The 17,515-nt window shown below is 38.2% G+C and overlaps 1 protein-coding gene across 1 annotated transcript; it reads left to right on the top strand.

The window, feature by feature from the left end:
• Window positions 1-217: 217 nt before the first annotated feature.
• Window positions 218-17,041, top strand: AMTN (amelotin; the record flags this gene model as incomplete). The annotated part of the gene is made up of 8 exons (XM_080655691.1): window positions 218-271; window positions 3,705-3,791; window positions 4,828-4,893; window positions 5,798-5,890; window positions 10,181-10,216; window positions 11,506-11,532; window positions 16,088-16,352; window positions 17,031-17,041. The coding sequence occupies 8 exons, from the start codon at window positions 218-220 to the stop codon at window positions 17,039-17,041; spliced, it is 639 nt and encodes a 212-aa protein (XP_080511817.1).
• Window positions 17,042-17,515: the final 474 nt, after the last annotated feature.

Genomic DNA, 17,515 nt, shown 5'->3' with positions numbered 1-17,515 from the left:
ATATTTCACCCCAGGAAGTGAAGAAATCAACTGGACTTTGAAGATTTTTTTCACCTGTACATTTTGCCTAGTGGAGAGAAAGGTAACATTAATTGACCATGTTTCAAATCAGAGCATTCTGGTTTTTTTTCTTTTAAGTATCATCTTTTCTCAAAGGGAAAAAAAAATGGAGTGAAAGAGTAACACTATTTTGTTGTTATAGGTAGCAATTTGAAGCATGAAGACTGTGATTCTACTGCTTTATCTTCTGGGATCAACTCAGTCATTACCAGTAAGTGCAATATGTTTATTTTATGTACAGCCCACCTTAGCAGCATCTTAATTACATAACTATTTCTCTTCCTACCCTCTGTTTTGTGACCCATTCCCATAGTTTCTGAGTTTTATTCTCCAAGGTGAAAGATGGTAAACTAATAAAGTGTTAGTGCAAATTTCAATATACTTAACATTTTTAAAGTTCATTATAGTAGAACTTCTATTAATTTGGCAGAGCAATAGGGTAGAAATTAAGAGAAAAAAAAGAATGCCTTAGATTATAGCTAGTCAAAATGAATAATTATTTTAGTTTCTAAAAAGAATTTAATATTTTTGTTGGCGACTATTTTCTCATGATTAAAGAGATAAACTGGATTTTCTGATTTTTCCAGTGGAAAGCACAAAACATCTAGATTATCTAAACTCCAAAAAGACTACCAAATCATGCAATTGCAAGGGAATATTAAAAAAAAATTGTGACTTTTGACTTAGAACATTTCATCACAAAATGTATTTACACATAACAGGTGTGGGGTTTTTTTTAAGAAAGTGAGCACTTGCATTTGAACACATACTCCAATTGTCCTTCAATATTTTACAGACATAGAGATGGGTGGTTTGGGCCTCTAAGTGGATTTCCCTTTGACTATTTGAGATGCTTCTGTGTAGACATTAAGAAAATAATTACAATATATTTGCTATGAAATAGCAAAACAGAAAGAAACCATTTTAAGGGAGCTTTGAGCTCACTTGACACTTCAGTAGTCATCCATACAATCAACAAATATATATTGGAAACTCTCTATAAACCAGATACTGTGCTAGTTGCTGAAAAAAACAGTGGTGAGGGGGAGAAAGGGCATGATCCTTCATGTTGTTCACTACACAATCGATGCTAATAAATAATTTTTTTAAAAAACTATAAAATAATAAGTTGTAACTATGATTAGTCCTATGAGGGAGAAGAAGAGGGTAATCTTGTAGGAAAGGGATAGGACAGACATGAATAAATAACCTCCTTATTTCTTTCCAAATGATACATATATCCTTCTTGAAAGAGTTTATCTGCAAAAATTCAATTTCTATACAAGGTAAATTAGGAAGTTAATTTTTTTGTAAACCACAGATTTCCCACTTCACCAAATAAATTTACCAATAGGTTCTCCTAAATAGGTTGTCTCTACTATATTTTAAATTACCATATATTGTGTAAAAACTCAAGAGAAATAAAACTTTCCAGAAGCACAGCTATCATTCAAGGTAAACTAAGGAGTAGCATGCAGGTCAATGCAGGTTGCTAACAGCCAATAAAATGAGAGCAGCTACAGTTAGTGGTGCAGGGGATGCAGGAGGTGACACTAAGATATCTATTAGGTATAGCAGTGGCATTTGTCAACCAAAAAATCAGGACACTTGGATGAGATTTTTAAAATTATTTGTGAGTTTACTGAATTACTAGAGGCCCGGTGCACGAAATTCACGCACAGGGAGGGGGAGCGTGTCCCTCAGCCCAGCCTGCACCCTCTCCAATCTGGGACCCCTTGAGGGATGTCTGACTGCCCATTTAGGCCTGATCCTGCCGGTAGGATCAGGCCTAAACGGGCAGTCAGACATCCCTCTCACAATCCAGGACTGCTGGCTCCCAACTGCTCACCTGCCTGCCTTCCTGATTGCCCCTAACTGATTCTGCCTGCCAGCCTGATCACCCCCTAACCACCCCCCTGCCAGCCTGTTTGCCCCTAACTGCCCTTCCCTGTAGGCCTGGTCCCTCCAAACTGCCCTCCCCTGCTGGCCATCTTGTGGTGGCCATCTTGTGTCCACATGGGGGCAGCCATCTTTGACCATATGGGAGCAGCCATCTTATGTGTTGGAGTGATGGTCAATTTGCATATTACTCTTTCATTAGATAGGATCATAAATGCATAAAAATGAGTCAATTTGCAAATGTGCACACTTAAAACAACCTAGCACTTGTTTTCAATGGCTCAAGTTTGGGAATTGGAGATGGGGCAGATTGCATTTTCAGGAGAGTGGGCCTCAATAAGAAAGTAAACTCAAGCAAAGACTTGAAGCAGGTGAGGGAGTGAGCCAATGTCCAGGGAAAGAGCATTCCAGACAGAGGGGATGGGTGGAGGTGAGGCTCTGGGCCAGGAGTGGGCCTTACCTGTCACAGAGATAGCAAATAGCCAACAGCAGCAGTAGAGTAAACGAGGGAAATTAAATGAAATGGAAAGTCAGAGAGGCACTGGGGCCCAGGGCATGAGGGGCTGGCAGGCCCCTGTAGGATCTCTGGCTTTTATTCTGAGTGAGAAAAGAAGCCAATGAAGGAGCTGAGCAGAGGAGTGAAAGGACCAGACTGTTGTTTTCAAAGGACCACTCTGGCTGCCATGCTGACAGTAGACTGTAAGGGATGAAAAGAAATCTGCAGAATTTGTACCCACATATCTAAAAGCTTCTAGGGACCTCTAAGAATAGATCATTCCAATCTTTCCTCTTAAAACTGAGGGGAAATGGCCAAAGTGAAACCAAAAAGTAGTGGCAGCTCCAAGGTATATCCAAGTGGCCAAGGGCACATGGTGAAAGGCTACACCACATGGCCCTCCGAGATGCAGCCAGAAGCAAGGGTGACAGAGGGGTTGACCTGACCAGGGAGTTTCCGCCTGAATGCAGAGGGAGTGGGGAGAGAAGCTAAGGGAAGGATTCATTTCTTCAAGGACCAAGAACACTTAGGGGATCCTGTACTGGCTCTGCCACTCACCGTGTCACCTTGGGCAGGTCACTTTGCTTGTCTGGGCCTCGGTTTCTTTATCTTTAAAGAAAACCATACAAACATAGGGTATCCCAGAAAATGTATACACACTTGAACAGCTGATAGTACAATTTTGAAAAGTGTTTGTATACATTTTTGGGACACGCTATACATCATATGGATTGCAAGCACATATTCACCCCTTAAATTCAGTGATTCTCAAATACACTAGGAAAATACTCTGGGCCAGAAAAGGATGTTCCCTTCCATTACAGAAAGTGACTTGCCAGGCAGAGGCAAAAGCAGAAAGCTTTGTTAACATGCATTAGGAATCGCGGCAGAGTGCATTCAAGCCTTAGGAAAAAGCAGACGTGAACAGAGCTAAGGGGCAGACTATGTGTTTCATGCCCTCAGAACAGAAAAAGACAGTCACAGAAAAGAAATGGGCACCTAGGAACTACCACCGGAAATGCATGTGCCTTGCCCCACGCTGTTTCCCACCACACACCTGCGCTGGCATTTTTCCACTCTACGGTTCTATCTCCTGCTGTGCACGACATGTCCCAGGAAATTAAAACTGCTCCAAAACACACAGAGCCTAAAGACAGACATTTTTGCATTGGGGACAACTAGTTACATCCTGTAAATGAATGGATACAAAATCTCAAACACATCACTGCCGCGAAAATATTTATCACAGATGCAGCTCAAACCTGCTTTGGGACTTCCTCCAACGCAGCTGGTTCCAGATCAGACAACCCTACTAAACCAACAGCAGCCAGATCAGGTGAGCCCTCCAATAGGAGCATTGCAGCCAGAGAAGGAAACGTGGTAACACTCGTGGGTTTAAATCAAGATTTACACAGAGTCTCATGACTGAACGAGCGAGAGAGGGTTTCCTTTTTGGAGAAAAGTGAAACAAGGACAAATACACTTTTTTTTTTTTAATTTTGAGTCAGGAAAACAAAGCATCCTCATTCTTTTTTCCTTTTGTCTGAACAATAATTTGTTTTAGTAACCAAATCTAGTAAAATTTGAAAAGCAATAGCTTCGGCTGTTGACAAAGTTTGGCCATCTATGCCTTGTGATACTGTGACATGTCACATGGTATTTGCCAGAGCTAACAGGGAGGTAATCTTTTTTTTTTTTTTCCAATTTTTATTAAGGTATTATATGTGTACATATCTTACCATTGCCCCCCCCCCACCCAGGAGGTAATCTTAATAGAGATAACCTATAAAAATAACTGCAGATTTCCTCCAGTTCTGTTGTTGTTGATGAGCTAATACATCGCTATAAAGTCTTTTTCTTCAAAGCATATTTAAATACTTTTGAAAACTCCATTGTCTTTTGGCTCCTACCCTTCCTCCCACTCCAGCCCTCCCTCTGTTCTAAAGGTCCCCACCTTGCCTTCATCTAGACTTTGTGAAACAACAGATAACACCAGAGTCTAAGGTCCTTTTTTTAATCTATGGTCATAAACCTATCTCTCTCCTTAGGAAACCTGAAACTTACATAATTTAGGGATACTCTTTAAGAAAAAGAATACAAAATTAGACATGTAACATTAAGTACCAAAGTGAATAATTCATAATGAGGTGAGAAATAAGAAACACACATTTTTAAAGATGATAAATACCATAAACTAGGTAAACTGCTCAGGTGCCTCCCAGGGCCATGGTAGGGGACAATACTAGTAAAGCTTCACCTTCATGGCAAATCCATCCCTAATGGGAGTATAAGTTACTTAAGGATGTCCACCACTGGCAGGTTAGTGAAAACAGACAACCTCTCTCTCATACATCAATTTCAATGCCCTGCAGGTCTTCCCTTCTTTAAGTCTAATACCATTGACACAGATGCTCACCATGGGGTCAGACCTGCAACTGGTAAGTACCTTTTTATATCATTTAATAGCCATTGGTAATAAATATAATACCTAATGTTGAGTGTGTGTATCTATGTGTGTATCCACAAATGTACACATACACACATATTCATTGTTGATCAATTGAAAGAGAAAAGACAGAAAAGTCAGAGAGCTGAATTCTAGTCAACACGTCAGGAACATTTTTTCTTAGCAAAAGGGACACTAAAGGAATTACAATTCTCAAGTCTTTACTCCTTTAGTTCTTTTTACCTCTTCTTCAAATTCCTCTTCCCATTTCTTCAGCAGGCCTTCCTGTCTTCTCCCCACAACATGCACCCACCACTCAAATGCTATAACTGTTAGCTTCACCCCAACAACTAGAGAAAACCAGGAGGGATAGAAAGATTTTCATTTTTCATAAAATATCTGTATAGTTATTTAAACTACATATAGTTTAAGTTCCTTTGCTGATTAAAGTGAATTTTTATCTAGTAATCAGATTTACATATACTGGTAGTAATAGATCCTATGCAGACTTGATACTTTATTCTGACTCTAGAAATTTTCATGGGGATACCTATGAAGAATCATTTCTTCATAAGAAAACCATCCGGAAAATTCCAGGAATCATTGCTATTAGAGCCAAAAAGGGAAATCCAGGTTGAAATTACCTGAGTTGTTCTCAAAAAGAATGGTTAAATGCCAAAGAAAATTTTAATATGGAAAAAGTTAGTCAACCTATGGTTGTATTGGTAGACTAAACAAGTTTTGGAACTTCACCTCTATATCTAATTCTAAATGCAATATAGTATAATTTGCATAGTAAATTCTCCATGTAAACATATTTTACATTTAGTAAATACATGTTAGTTTCCTGAATGTCAAACTGAAACAATACAATGACAACGTTCTTTGCTTTACAGCTAAATCCTCCTCCTGCAAGAATGCCACCTGCTGCCCATACCCTCCCACTGACCCTGGGGGCATTAAATGTTCAACAGCAGCTGCAACCCCAAGTAAGTTCAAAAATGGGACTTCAGTTAAAAATTGGGGAGCGTCTTCTCTTAGGTGGAAGCCTACAGGGGAGGAAATAATTTTTTCAAGGTTCTTAAACATTTCCCCCAGGTAATTTGTAGAGGGATGTTCTACAGAACATGGAACAGTCTTTGACAATTTGAGTCGTGCTGAAAATCCATGAGAACACACCTGGCAAACTGAGCATTCTGCCTCATAACCTCTCCAGAATACATTTGTAATGGGTAATAGAAAAATGTGAAGGGTTGGGAAGATTGAGAAGTCAGAAGTATAAAGAGGGAAATGAGAAGTAGCAGGATTCTTCTCTAACAAGTTGTGTTTTCTACTGAAGACCTTCTGGGAGGCCAGAATCATCCAAAATTAAAATTAAGAAGTGAATAAAATTTAAATTCTAATCTCCTTTTTGTACCTTTTTGTCAGGCCTGCTCGAAAGTCCCCAAGTACTTTCTAATTCTTACCTACTTCCTACCAACATTTGCTTTCATGGAAAACCCTCTCACATCCTATATAATAATCCTATATAATAAAAGCCTAATATGCAAATTGCCCCCTTGGGTGGTTGTTGGACTGGGAGTTCTACCGGGAAATCAGGAGCTCAACTGCTCACTATGACGTGCACTGACCACCAGGGGGCGGCGCAGAACAGGGCAGGCTTCAGTGATGCGGAGCTGGCCAGTGGAAGTGCTGCCACCCCAATGGGCCCTGATGAGAGTGGGACTGCTGTGGGATGGTAGAGCAGGTGAGCAGGCAGTGCCAGGCCAAGGCGGGTGCTAGCAGGAGCCAAATTGCCCCGCCATTGCCCCACAGATGGCAACCAGTGGCAGCGGTGGGGAGCAAGACTGCCGCTTGGCTCCCAGGCACTGAGGGAGCCTGGCGGAGACCCGGCCCCAATCAATCGCCCCACAGACAGGATGGTGGAGCAGGTGAGGAGGTGGCGCCAGGCCAGGGTGGGGTGCCAGGCAGGGCTGCAGGGCTGCAAGGCTGGAGGTGCAAGCTGGGGCCCAATCCCCACAGGCCACCCCAAGGGACCCCACCCATGTACAAATTTGTGCATCGGACCTCTGGTTAAGATATAAAGGACATATTTAGGACATCAAACACTTAGGGATGTGTTTGAATTTTAACTATGGACAAAGCCCAAATATCTACCTTTTTGAAACTTCTTTAAATAGATTATTAGGCTCTAGAGAAAAATATAATGATCCCTTTATGACTGGACTAAGTCATTATTAATAACTTATTCTCCCTACCAGGTTATCTTAGCCCCACACAATGGTCTAATTTTTTGTAGAAGCTTTATTGTTTATTACATGCGTCATATATAGTAATTATAGAGAACTTAGAAAATATAGATGAGCAAAAATAAAACTCATAAAATTCAGTGATGGGGAGGGGGCCACAACATAATCCTAATGTTCAGGATTAAACACTGTCAGCATTCTAGGATATGTCCTTCTTTTTTTTTTTTTTTTTTCCTATGATGTGTTAAGCACGTATTTTAAGAAAATTGCCCTGCTCTAACCTTGAAGTCAGACTTAGCACATATTTTTAAAAAATATGTTCTTATAATATCTAATGTTCTATCATTTGATATTTTTACTAAATAAATATTGAATAGTCTTTGTGTTTTGAAATATTCACTTACAACATTGTTTTTAATGATTGATTAGTTTTTTTGTTGTATTGCAAAAGTTTGGTGGTGTTTTTTTTTTTTTAATTTTGCTTCTATAAATTATGCTACAGTGAACATCCTTGTAACTATGTCTTTGACCATATCATGATTATCTTCTTAGGACTAGTTCTTAGGAAAAGAATTTGTAGGTGAAAAAACATAAAAATATAATACTTTTAATACACATTCCTAAATTATGAAGCATGAATACAATAATGGATCAATATATCCCAACCATCTTTTTACTACTATGGATACCTCCAGGTTTTAATAAGAGTAAGTTTGTATTAACTAGTAATTATAATCAAAGCTGAGTTTAATTGACAAAATAATTTTAAGCTGTTCAATTTAAATTTTACATCATATGTGACTAATACATTTTTATACCTTTGTCCAAAATAACAACACAAGACACTCTAAGCTGCTTCATTAATTCATGTTTGTGAAATTCTGTAACATAACTTTTACATTTATTTTTAATATTGAAATGTATACTTGTACTTATTTCCTACAGATATCTTAGAGCCTTCACTCAACTATTTGCTGCTTATTTATACTTCAATAATAAAAGCTATTCTCTGGAAAAGACTAGAGAAATGGGCATATAAAATGAACATCTCCTTAATGCGTGATCCTGGCACGGTCCTTATGCCAACTGCCCCACTTCAGTTTCAATTACTGCCCTGCTCTAACCTTGAAGTCAGACTTAGCACATCTTCACATTCACTCCAGTCAAATGCATTAGTGGTCACTGTAGATGTTACTAAAGGTTCAGTAGAGAGGATTTAACAATACACATTCCCCAACATGCAATAACATAAATCAATCCCCTTTCTCAGGGGAGGTTCTTCACACTCTCTAGGCTATATCACCACCGAGGGTCCCCATACCTGCCCTGCTCCTGTGCAGCCCCAGTCCTTCTGACCCTGCCTTTCCAGGGTCCTCTGCCAGAAACTTGGGCACCTGTCCAAAGCTCCCATTTTTCAAAGCAAGGCCAACATGGTGGAGTGAACTCTAGATTCACACAACATCAATCCCAGCTCTCCACTTAATGCCTGCACTAGAGGCCCGATGCATGAAATTCGTGCAAGAGTAGGCCTTCCTTCCCCTGGCTGCCAGCATCGGCTTCCCTCTGGCACCCAGAGCCCGGGCTTCCCTCACAACCTGCTTCATCTGGACGTCAGGTCTAATTAGCATATTATGATTTTATTATTATAGATGATGTTGGCCAAGTTACTTAACCACTGTGGCTCACTCTCCTCATAATTTAAAATGGGAGTAAAATACAACCTACCTCTAGAGCTTTTATAAAGGTTAAATGAGTAATCATACATTAAACACTTAGAATACTTCTTACCGCACAGTATATACTCACCAAGTATTAACTATTATTATTTCAAATAATTTCTCTAGCAAACACTAATGAAAAATTTATTTTTATGTTGGTGAAATATTAAATTATCTGTAATTACTTAGACATCTCTAGTTTCCTATTTGCATATGTTTTTACTTAGACATCTCTATTTTCCTATTTCTATCTTTTTCTTACTTAGACATCTCTAGTTTCCTATTAGTATCTTTTTGTTCCTTCCAACTCATCTTTTTTAAAAAAAATTCAATTATGTTTTCTCCCAAATCTCGTGTCCCTTCCCCCCCAACCTCCTTCCCCATTGCTACCCTGAGATTAGTTGATTTTTGGTCAGTAGCCAGAGATCTAATGAAGAGGAAGGCTTTTCTTAAAAGTATGTACTTTTTTACCTTTTGTTACTATGGCTATTACTGTGCTGGGAAATAATAAAGTTAAGAGTCTATTTCATGAGACTTCCAAATCTTTTGGGTTGGTTGCTATTAAAATTTCCATTGTGATTACTTTCCTGACACTGTGTGAATCTTTATAGAAATAAAAATAAGTCCTAAAGCCCTAGTTCTCTTTGACAAACTCTAGGTTAGTTCTTAAAGTACCAGAGTACACCAACATAGTCATCCAAATCTGTTTGACTATAAATTCAGGACATTTACATAGTTACCAGTGACCTTTCAAAATATTTCTTAGTTCTAAGAGCTCTGTCAGTGCCAGGGATTATTGAACAATGTCATCCATCATTTCCTTCCAGTGCTCTATTTTAACAGCGGAACTCCCAGGCAACCATCATGAGACTAACCATAAATGCTTCAAGAATTCATTGTATTTGAAAATATTCACTGTGTTTTCATGTATCTTCTTAAATGCCATAAAAAATAAACACATGCTTTTTTATCACGCTTTATATCATTATTTCTTGGGATAATTTTCAGTTTGGAGGTAGATTAAGGCCAAACTGATTTTTTGATCATCCAGTTTACTACCTTCTACCTTCTAAATGTGCTGCCTTGTACTGGTTTCAAAAGCTCCCTGGGTCTAATCCTCTTTTTTACAGATTGGATGAATTCTGATTCCCATCCAGCTCTATGAGTCTATATCTATGATTATAGATGATACATAAGTAACAAATACTTGTTGAACAAATGTGTTTTTTAAGAAAGTCTTGATATTGATATCATCCATCAGAACTCAACCTTTGAATATGTTTTTTACTGAATTTATTACAATTTTTTCCAGATGTTACCACTTATTGTAGCACAACTTGGAGCCCAGGTAAAGTTATTTTGTATGATGGCTTTTGTTTTAAATTATCTTAGTGTGAAATATTTAATCTTGCCTCAATTCACCAAATAGTTGCCAAGTTTACTATTTACTTTGCACTGTATGAACTCTGATAATAGCAAGAACACCTATTGAGCACTATGTGCCAGGCACTGTTGTAAGTACTTTATTATTTATTATGTACTATCTCATTTCATCTTCAAAATAACCTTTTACAGACAATATTTTTATTGCCAATTTGAAGATGAGTAACTGGAGATACAGTAATTCAGTTACAGTCACAGAGATAGTAAATGTCACGGGTGACACAACCAGTCATTTCTTTAAGTCACACTGTTAAGAAAAAAATAAATTAATGGGATTGATCTGAGTTATGATTTGGGGGATTTATTTTTTAACTTCAAATTTACTTATTAATTACATATCATTTCTCTAAAAAATGACACAAATATTGCCTCTTCTCTCTCCCTTTTGTGTGTGTGTATGTGTGGGTGTGTGTGAAAGGTAATTCTTGAGATCAAATTACCAAGGATCAAGATCAAATATGAGCATATCAGATGGCAGTTTTTACTTCTAAAAGCAGAATCAAATATAAAATTTAGTTCAATACTTGATTCTACATCTGGGAACACATCTAAGGAAATAATCTGAAATATAGCAAAGGTTTATTTACAAATATGTTAATCAAAATAATATTTATAGTACAGAAGAATATTGGGTGCAACTTAAATCTTAAAGAAAGGAACATAAGTTAGCTGTGCAACATTAAAGCCAATATTTTGTGATCATTGGAAAGTCTACTTATTAAAATATGTCTGTAATGTGCTTAAATGGTCATTGTATAGTATTAAAAGAAAAAGTAAGACAGAAATTGTATAAATGACATGACTTCTATTATATAAAAAACAAATGTGTGAAAACATCTGGAAGAAAATAAATCAAACTCTACCAGATGACATTATATTATTTTTCTTGTTGCTTTCTAGAAAGCACCTTCCAAGTTTCCTTCTCCAATGTGCATCTATTACTTAATAATGGAAAAAAATATATATTTAAAATACGAAAAACCTCACATCACTCAAATAATGTTAGCCATCCAATATCATGTGCTGACAAGAGTTTTGTAATGCAAGTCACAAGGCAGTTTAAAATTCTGTTGAAAATAAAGTCTATTTTTACAATTTTTAAAATTAATTTAAGTTTTAAAGTTATGTTATACATATCTTGCCATTAATATATTAAAATTTGTCTAACAATTTTTGTTATTATTTATTTTTTAGGGTACTATCCTAAGCTCAGAGGAATTGGTAAAAATATTTTTTTAATTACTAATATTTAAAATTCTTTTCAGTGCTACCACAATACTGTTTTCTGTCCTCATATTAATAGTCTCTTTGACCACAAACCCTAAACTCAGTGTCTACTACAATAAATTGAAAAATTTTATAGGTCTTTGCATTAAGTTATCCTTTGCCTAGCTGGGCCTTTTATCTTCATTATCCAGTTACTTTTCCATTAATTTGACTTAGCTTTGTTTTCTGTATATTGATGTCAGATTCAGTTCTACACAGAAAACCAATGAATATTTTTAACTTTATATTTATTAAAATCTAGGATAGTAAATTACTGAAATGCAATTATATATATATATATATATATATACACATATATATATAAATTTATTGCAGTAAAATTTCATTTCCTTGACTTAAATTTTTAATTTTTGTAGAAAAATATATTTTTAGTGTTTTATAGTGATAGATGAATGATCCCCTTTGCACATGAATAACTAAAGGGCTTAACCTAAAAAATACTAATATTATCATTACTAGGCTCTTCTATGCATTTTCTGTAAGTCATTTTTTTTTGCATTTAATTTCTTTATTGATTAAGGTATTACATATTTGTCCTCATCCCCCATTCCCATCCCAAACCCCTCCCCACGCATGCCTCCACCCCCCTGTTGTCTGTGACCACTGGTTAGGCTTATATGCATGCATACAAGTCCTTTGGTTGATCTCTCCCCCTTACCCCCACCCTCCCTTACCTTCCCACTGAGGTTTGACAGTCTGATTGATGCTTCCCTGTCTCCGGGTCTGTTTTTGTTCATCGGTTTATGTTGTTCATTATTTCCCATAGATGAGTGAGATCATGTGATACTAGAAATAAACGTATAAAAACCGAAAATGAGACAAGCAATAATGGTTATGCTGAGAAGCAAATGAATCAGTCTGTAGTGAGTTTCTTTCTGGGCCAACAGTTCTTTTGAGTCCCAATTTCAATGTCAAACAGTTCCTTATGTGTACATGTCAGCAATGATATTTCATTTCTGGATGGTGGACAAATGGTGGTAATGCAGGTCCGACCCTCTCTGGTTTGGTCCTGGGCAACCTGCAGCAACGCACAGCTGCTGACTGCTAGTATGGCAAGGTGTCATCAGCATCTTCCATCTCTGGACTGTTTCTCCTCCGTCTTCATGGCTGGAGCAGTCCTGTCAATTCTTCTCTGTTGCAGGAATCCACATGGTCTTGGAGTTGTTTTCTGAAAATATACAAACATATTCTCGACCAAAAGTTAATAAAGGAATCTTTTCTATAAATTTGACTTGGGATCCTTTTTCATTTTTTGCCCAAATGATTTTCCTATGGCTTGTTTTGACACCATGTGTGTTTTTCATGGGTGTCTTGCTGTTAGCATTACCAATGAAAGTTAATTTTCTGAAGTAAAAATTTTCTAGATGTAATTTACTTACAGGATATTTTTTTACATGATATTCTTCTACTATCCCCCCTTTTTTGATTTAAATATTAGGAGGCTTTTGGAAATTTTATAATGCAGTCTTGATAACTTTTAATTTTTAATTTTTTACACTAAAATATGACTGCTTTAGGTTCATTGAATGTTATGCAATTTTACCATGAGATGAACTACCAATAAAATTTTTAGTTAACACTTTAGGAACAGCTTTTTGTCCAGTACAATTAATTTTTCTAGAATATTTGCTTATTTCAATTAGTCAATTTAAATTAGTCTGAAAACTAGACTACTATTTTACTGTCTAACTTAATACTCAACAACAATCTTATTTTACCTTGTAAATATTAGTGGAAAGGATTATTTGCATTCTTGAGTAGGCCCTGAGCATTCCTGGTGCTAAGCTGGATTTAGATATCAAAAACCCACTTCCCCACACCATGGGCACAAGACAACTCAAACAAGTCTTGTTGCAGTGAGAGGGCAGCTGCTGTCGGCCAAGTCTCTGTCTGTTACCTGGGTCCTGATTTGAGCTGAGCATGGGAAGCGAAGCAGCCATGGGGGCAGGAGACCTCCCTCAGAAGGGGTGAGGGTTCAAGCCCTTGCAAAGTTGGGGGGGTGAGGGTCTGTGCCCCACCTCTGTTGACCCCCAAGTTCTCTCCTGATGGCCCCTCTGCGACTGTGCCCGTCTTAGGTTGTTCCTTCCCTGAGGAATCTTACCTGTCTCTGGCTAACCAGCCATCCTCCAGGGCCAAGCAGGGTGATGTGAGGTTCAGTTCTGTCTCCTTGGTAGCCTATGCCCCCGTGGCCTCCATGCCCAGCACCTGCTTTGGGATCCCCTCGCCTGCTGGCGGGGCCCCAGCACTGATCACATATCCTGGGGAACCCAGGTTTCTTCTCCAGGGAAGGCCCAGCTCACCCCACTGGGCGAGAGACAGATCCAGGGTACCAGCCACCATGAGGCTTCAACCTCAGCATGAAAAGAAAGCTCAGGAAACAGCTGAGGGCAATTGGATTGTGAGAAGAGGGTCCCTCTTGGCCAAAAGGGCAAGAGGGGCCAATATAGAAGCTCAGGTGCCTTTCCAGGGGGCCCTCTACACAGTGGAAGGGATTAAATCCTTTCATGTCCTTTTTAGATTGCTGCCAGACATTCAAAGAATTAGTTTGTAAGTTTGTTTGGGATAATTGTACAATATGCTGTTGTAATTCTAAAATATCAAAAGATGTGTTACCTTTGTCTCCAAGCACCAAAAAGATGATTTTTATTGATTCCCAAGGGTGCGAGGTACTATTATAGGTAATGGAGGTAACACAAATCGGGGAAAAATTATAATGACATTGTAGAATAATATCATGTAAGGATTGTAAGTCATTTTTAGAGAAAGAATTAATATGGTATCTAAACATGACACTGAAATTAAGAGTTGAGGCACTATCTGAGAAGACAGTTTTTTAAAAATTTTTTTCTATTGTAAAAAAAGGTAGAGACTTGATAGATTGTCCATAAATAAAATAATGGGGCTGTTTTGTCTACATTAACACATTAACACCTATGTTTACCAGTTTTTTGAGCCAATTCTATGTAACAGGTACCTTAGTCGATTCTTTTTTTTTTCTTTATTGATTAAGGTATTACATATTGCCTTTAATCCTCACCAAATTACAAAGCGGAAATTTTTAACCCAACTTTATAGATAAAAAAACTGAGGCTCAGAGAGCTTAAGCAAATTAGGTTCCAAGGTCAAAAACAGATCGAAAGCCACTTTTCTATCTACTATGCCAGTGGTTTTGAAACATTTTTTAGTGAAACCCACAGTAACAGCTATATTTTTCATTCAGCTAACACATAGACAACACACATGCACACACACACACACACACACATGTTTCATGAAACTTTATTTACCCTTATTATATGGACTACACTAGGTAGTTTATAGTCTATATATACTATTCTTTTTATCTTGTTTTTAATCCTGGGTACAACCCAGCTGCTTTATTTCAAACCTATGGATATCATGATCCCCATTTGAAAACTTCTGTACTTTACTGTTGTCTCTCATGCAGCATACGTTTAATTCTTGCTTTAATATCTCATCAATCTACAACGGTGTTTCCCAAACTTCAGTCCTGGACCTCAAACCAGGACAACTTGGGAGGCTGGTTAAAATGCAGATTTCTAGGTCCTGCCCTCAACCTAGTCCATCGGAATCTCTCTCACAATGGAGCCTAGGAACTTGCCTTTATAACAAATTCCTTGGGTGGTTCTTACAAAAACTAACAATCAAGAACCATGTCCAAGGAAACTGAACTGAATCTTAATTGTGAGCTCCTGGCCCTTTTATACCATGAGAACACCAACAGAGCTGGGAGATCCAGGAGAACTGAGTCCTGTCTGAACTCTCTCCAAAACCAGCCAAAGTCAAAATATTTCTTCTTAGGCGGAACTTCTCACAGTAATTTTTTTCCCTGGAGGAAAGAAAAAGAAGTGTGGCAGCAGCAGCATCCATTACCAGTGTGCAAATCATTGACAGTCCAATAAAGAGGTGTTCCACTGGGAAACCCCAAGGTATACACAAGTGGCTTAATTGCTAAGAGAAATATTTATGACCAAATATTCCAATGCCTTTGAAAAATACATCAAAAGACACATAAAGGGATGCAAACCATGAGAAGAGGATTGATTAATCTACGTGAATTAATTTTGCCCATTAATTTTTAGTCTCCTAGATTACTTTTTTAAAAATTAGGGGTGCAGGAAAGACTATGATTTACGTTAATAACGGAGACATAGCCTGTAGTAATTCTATGGATTTTCTGCCTGAATCCTACCTCCAAATACACCTGACTGGCTTAATTGTGGCTTTCCCTTTCCGAGGGGACTGCAGCCCAGCCAGGAATCCCAGTAATGAAGGCAGCATCAGGCTTGGCTCAGGGAGAGAGACATTTCCTTTGAGGAGGGCCCATCTTTATTATTTTCTCTGACTCTACCTTTTCCATCCTGCCATTCCTGCCCAAACTTATTGCCCTCCAAGAAGAAAGGCTGGTTGACTGGCCTTTAAAATGTATTCCTTTAACTCTGTTTTCTGTTTCCTTCCCTCATTCCAGCCAGTGGCCCCGCAAATCTTCACAGGCCTCATCTTCCACCCCTTGTTCTCCGGAGCCATCCTGCCGACCAGCCACGCTAATCCAGACGTCCAGAACACAATCCTTCCTGCAGGACAAGCAGGAGTAAATCCTGCCATCCAGGGAACCCCAGAAGGCCCCTCCCCGACCCCCAGTGGCACAGATGATGACTTTGAAGTGACTACTCCTGCAGGCATCCAAAGGGGCGTGCACATTCCTGAGGAAACCACTACTGGGTTCCCCAATGGTAAGTTCTCCCAGCCAGGAAAATGCCCTGGGTCGTGACAGTCACCTGCAAAGAGCGGGAGAAGAGTTCTTTGTCTTGTTGACAAGCACAGATCTCAATAAAGTCAGGGAGCCCCTTTACACACAGTAGTGCAGCAATGGGAGGGAATATTTTTACTGGGCCAGCAACCCTATCGGTTGGACCCAGAAAGAAGACATTTAATTGCTGGCATACATACTTTCCACCTTAGGTTGGACCTGGAAATATTTTGAAACAGAAAACAGACTGACTCTCCTTTTCCCATCTCAGACACACACAGGCCCACAGCAGACGCAGTTAATCAATCATGATTCTTTTTTCCGCTCACTGATCATGGATAAGCCTCCAACTTCTCTCGAACTTAAGGCTACAAGCAGCCGCTAGTAACATACTGCACTTAGCACATAGACAAACTCATGTGCCATTCTCCTCAGGTGGGACTTGAGAAATGTTGCAAAAATAAGCTCTTCTAGAGGGAACAAGCAAAGATAATAGTTTAACAAGTGTGTATGTCTGGAACCAAATGTCCTTGGAGATAACAGAAGAACAATTTGATATTGATACTCTTGCTCCTAGAAAAAAAAAATTCTGATGTCAGGTAAAAATGTTTAAATTCAATATGCTTTGACCTCATTTTAAAAGTGTTTTCTTTTCTTCCAGGAATTCAGTAAGCTGTTGCAAATTTTTTCAACTAAACCACCTTAAGTGTGGTGATACATAGAAGTATTTGTCACTGAGCATATTATGAAAAAAACTGAGACACTGAAGAATACCAGAAGAAATTCTTAGTTAACTAAAAACTTCCTTGAAATTTCAGAAAACATATTCTTCCTAGAGAATACTGACTTCTGAAAAAGAGTAATTAAATAGATGATTTGTCTTTGAAATGTAACATTACACTATCTTGGATGTGGATGATACGTACATTAAAACATATTTTGAAAACTGACGTTTTCTTCTTTGAGGACAGAACAAAGTTAGACCTTTTTGGGGATGACCCTCAGGTCTAGGAGTATCTGTAGTTGTGGGAATGGATATCCAGCAATGGAAGGAAATGCTCTGATTTCCTCATAACCACCTGAGGACTTACTCTCTCCCCTAAGAGCTACAAATTTAATTTCAACATGGAAATTATTTTTGATTGT

This window comes from Plecotus auritus (genome assembly GCF_963455305.1).
Source record: "Plecotus auritus genome assembly, chromosome: 1".
NCBI lineage: Eukaryota > Metazoa > Chordata > Mammalia > Chiroptera > Vespertilionidae > Plecotus > Plecotus auritus.
This window is presented reverse-complemented; position numbering and strand designations above follow the sequence as displayed.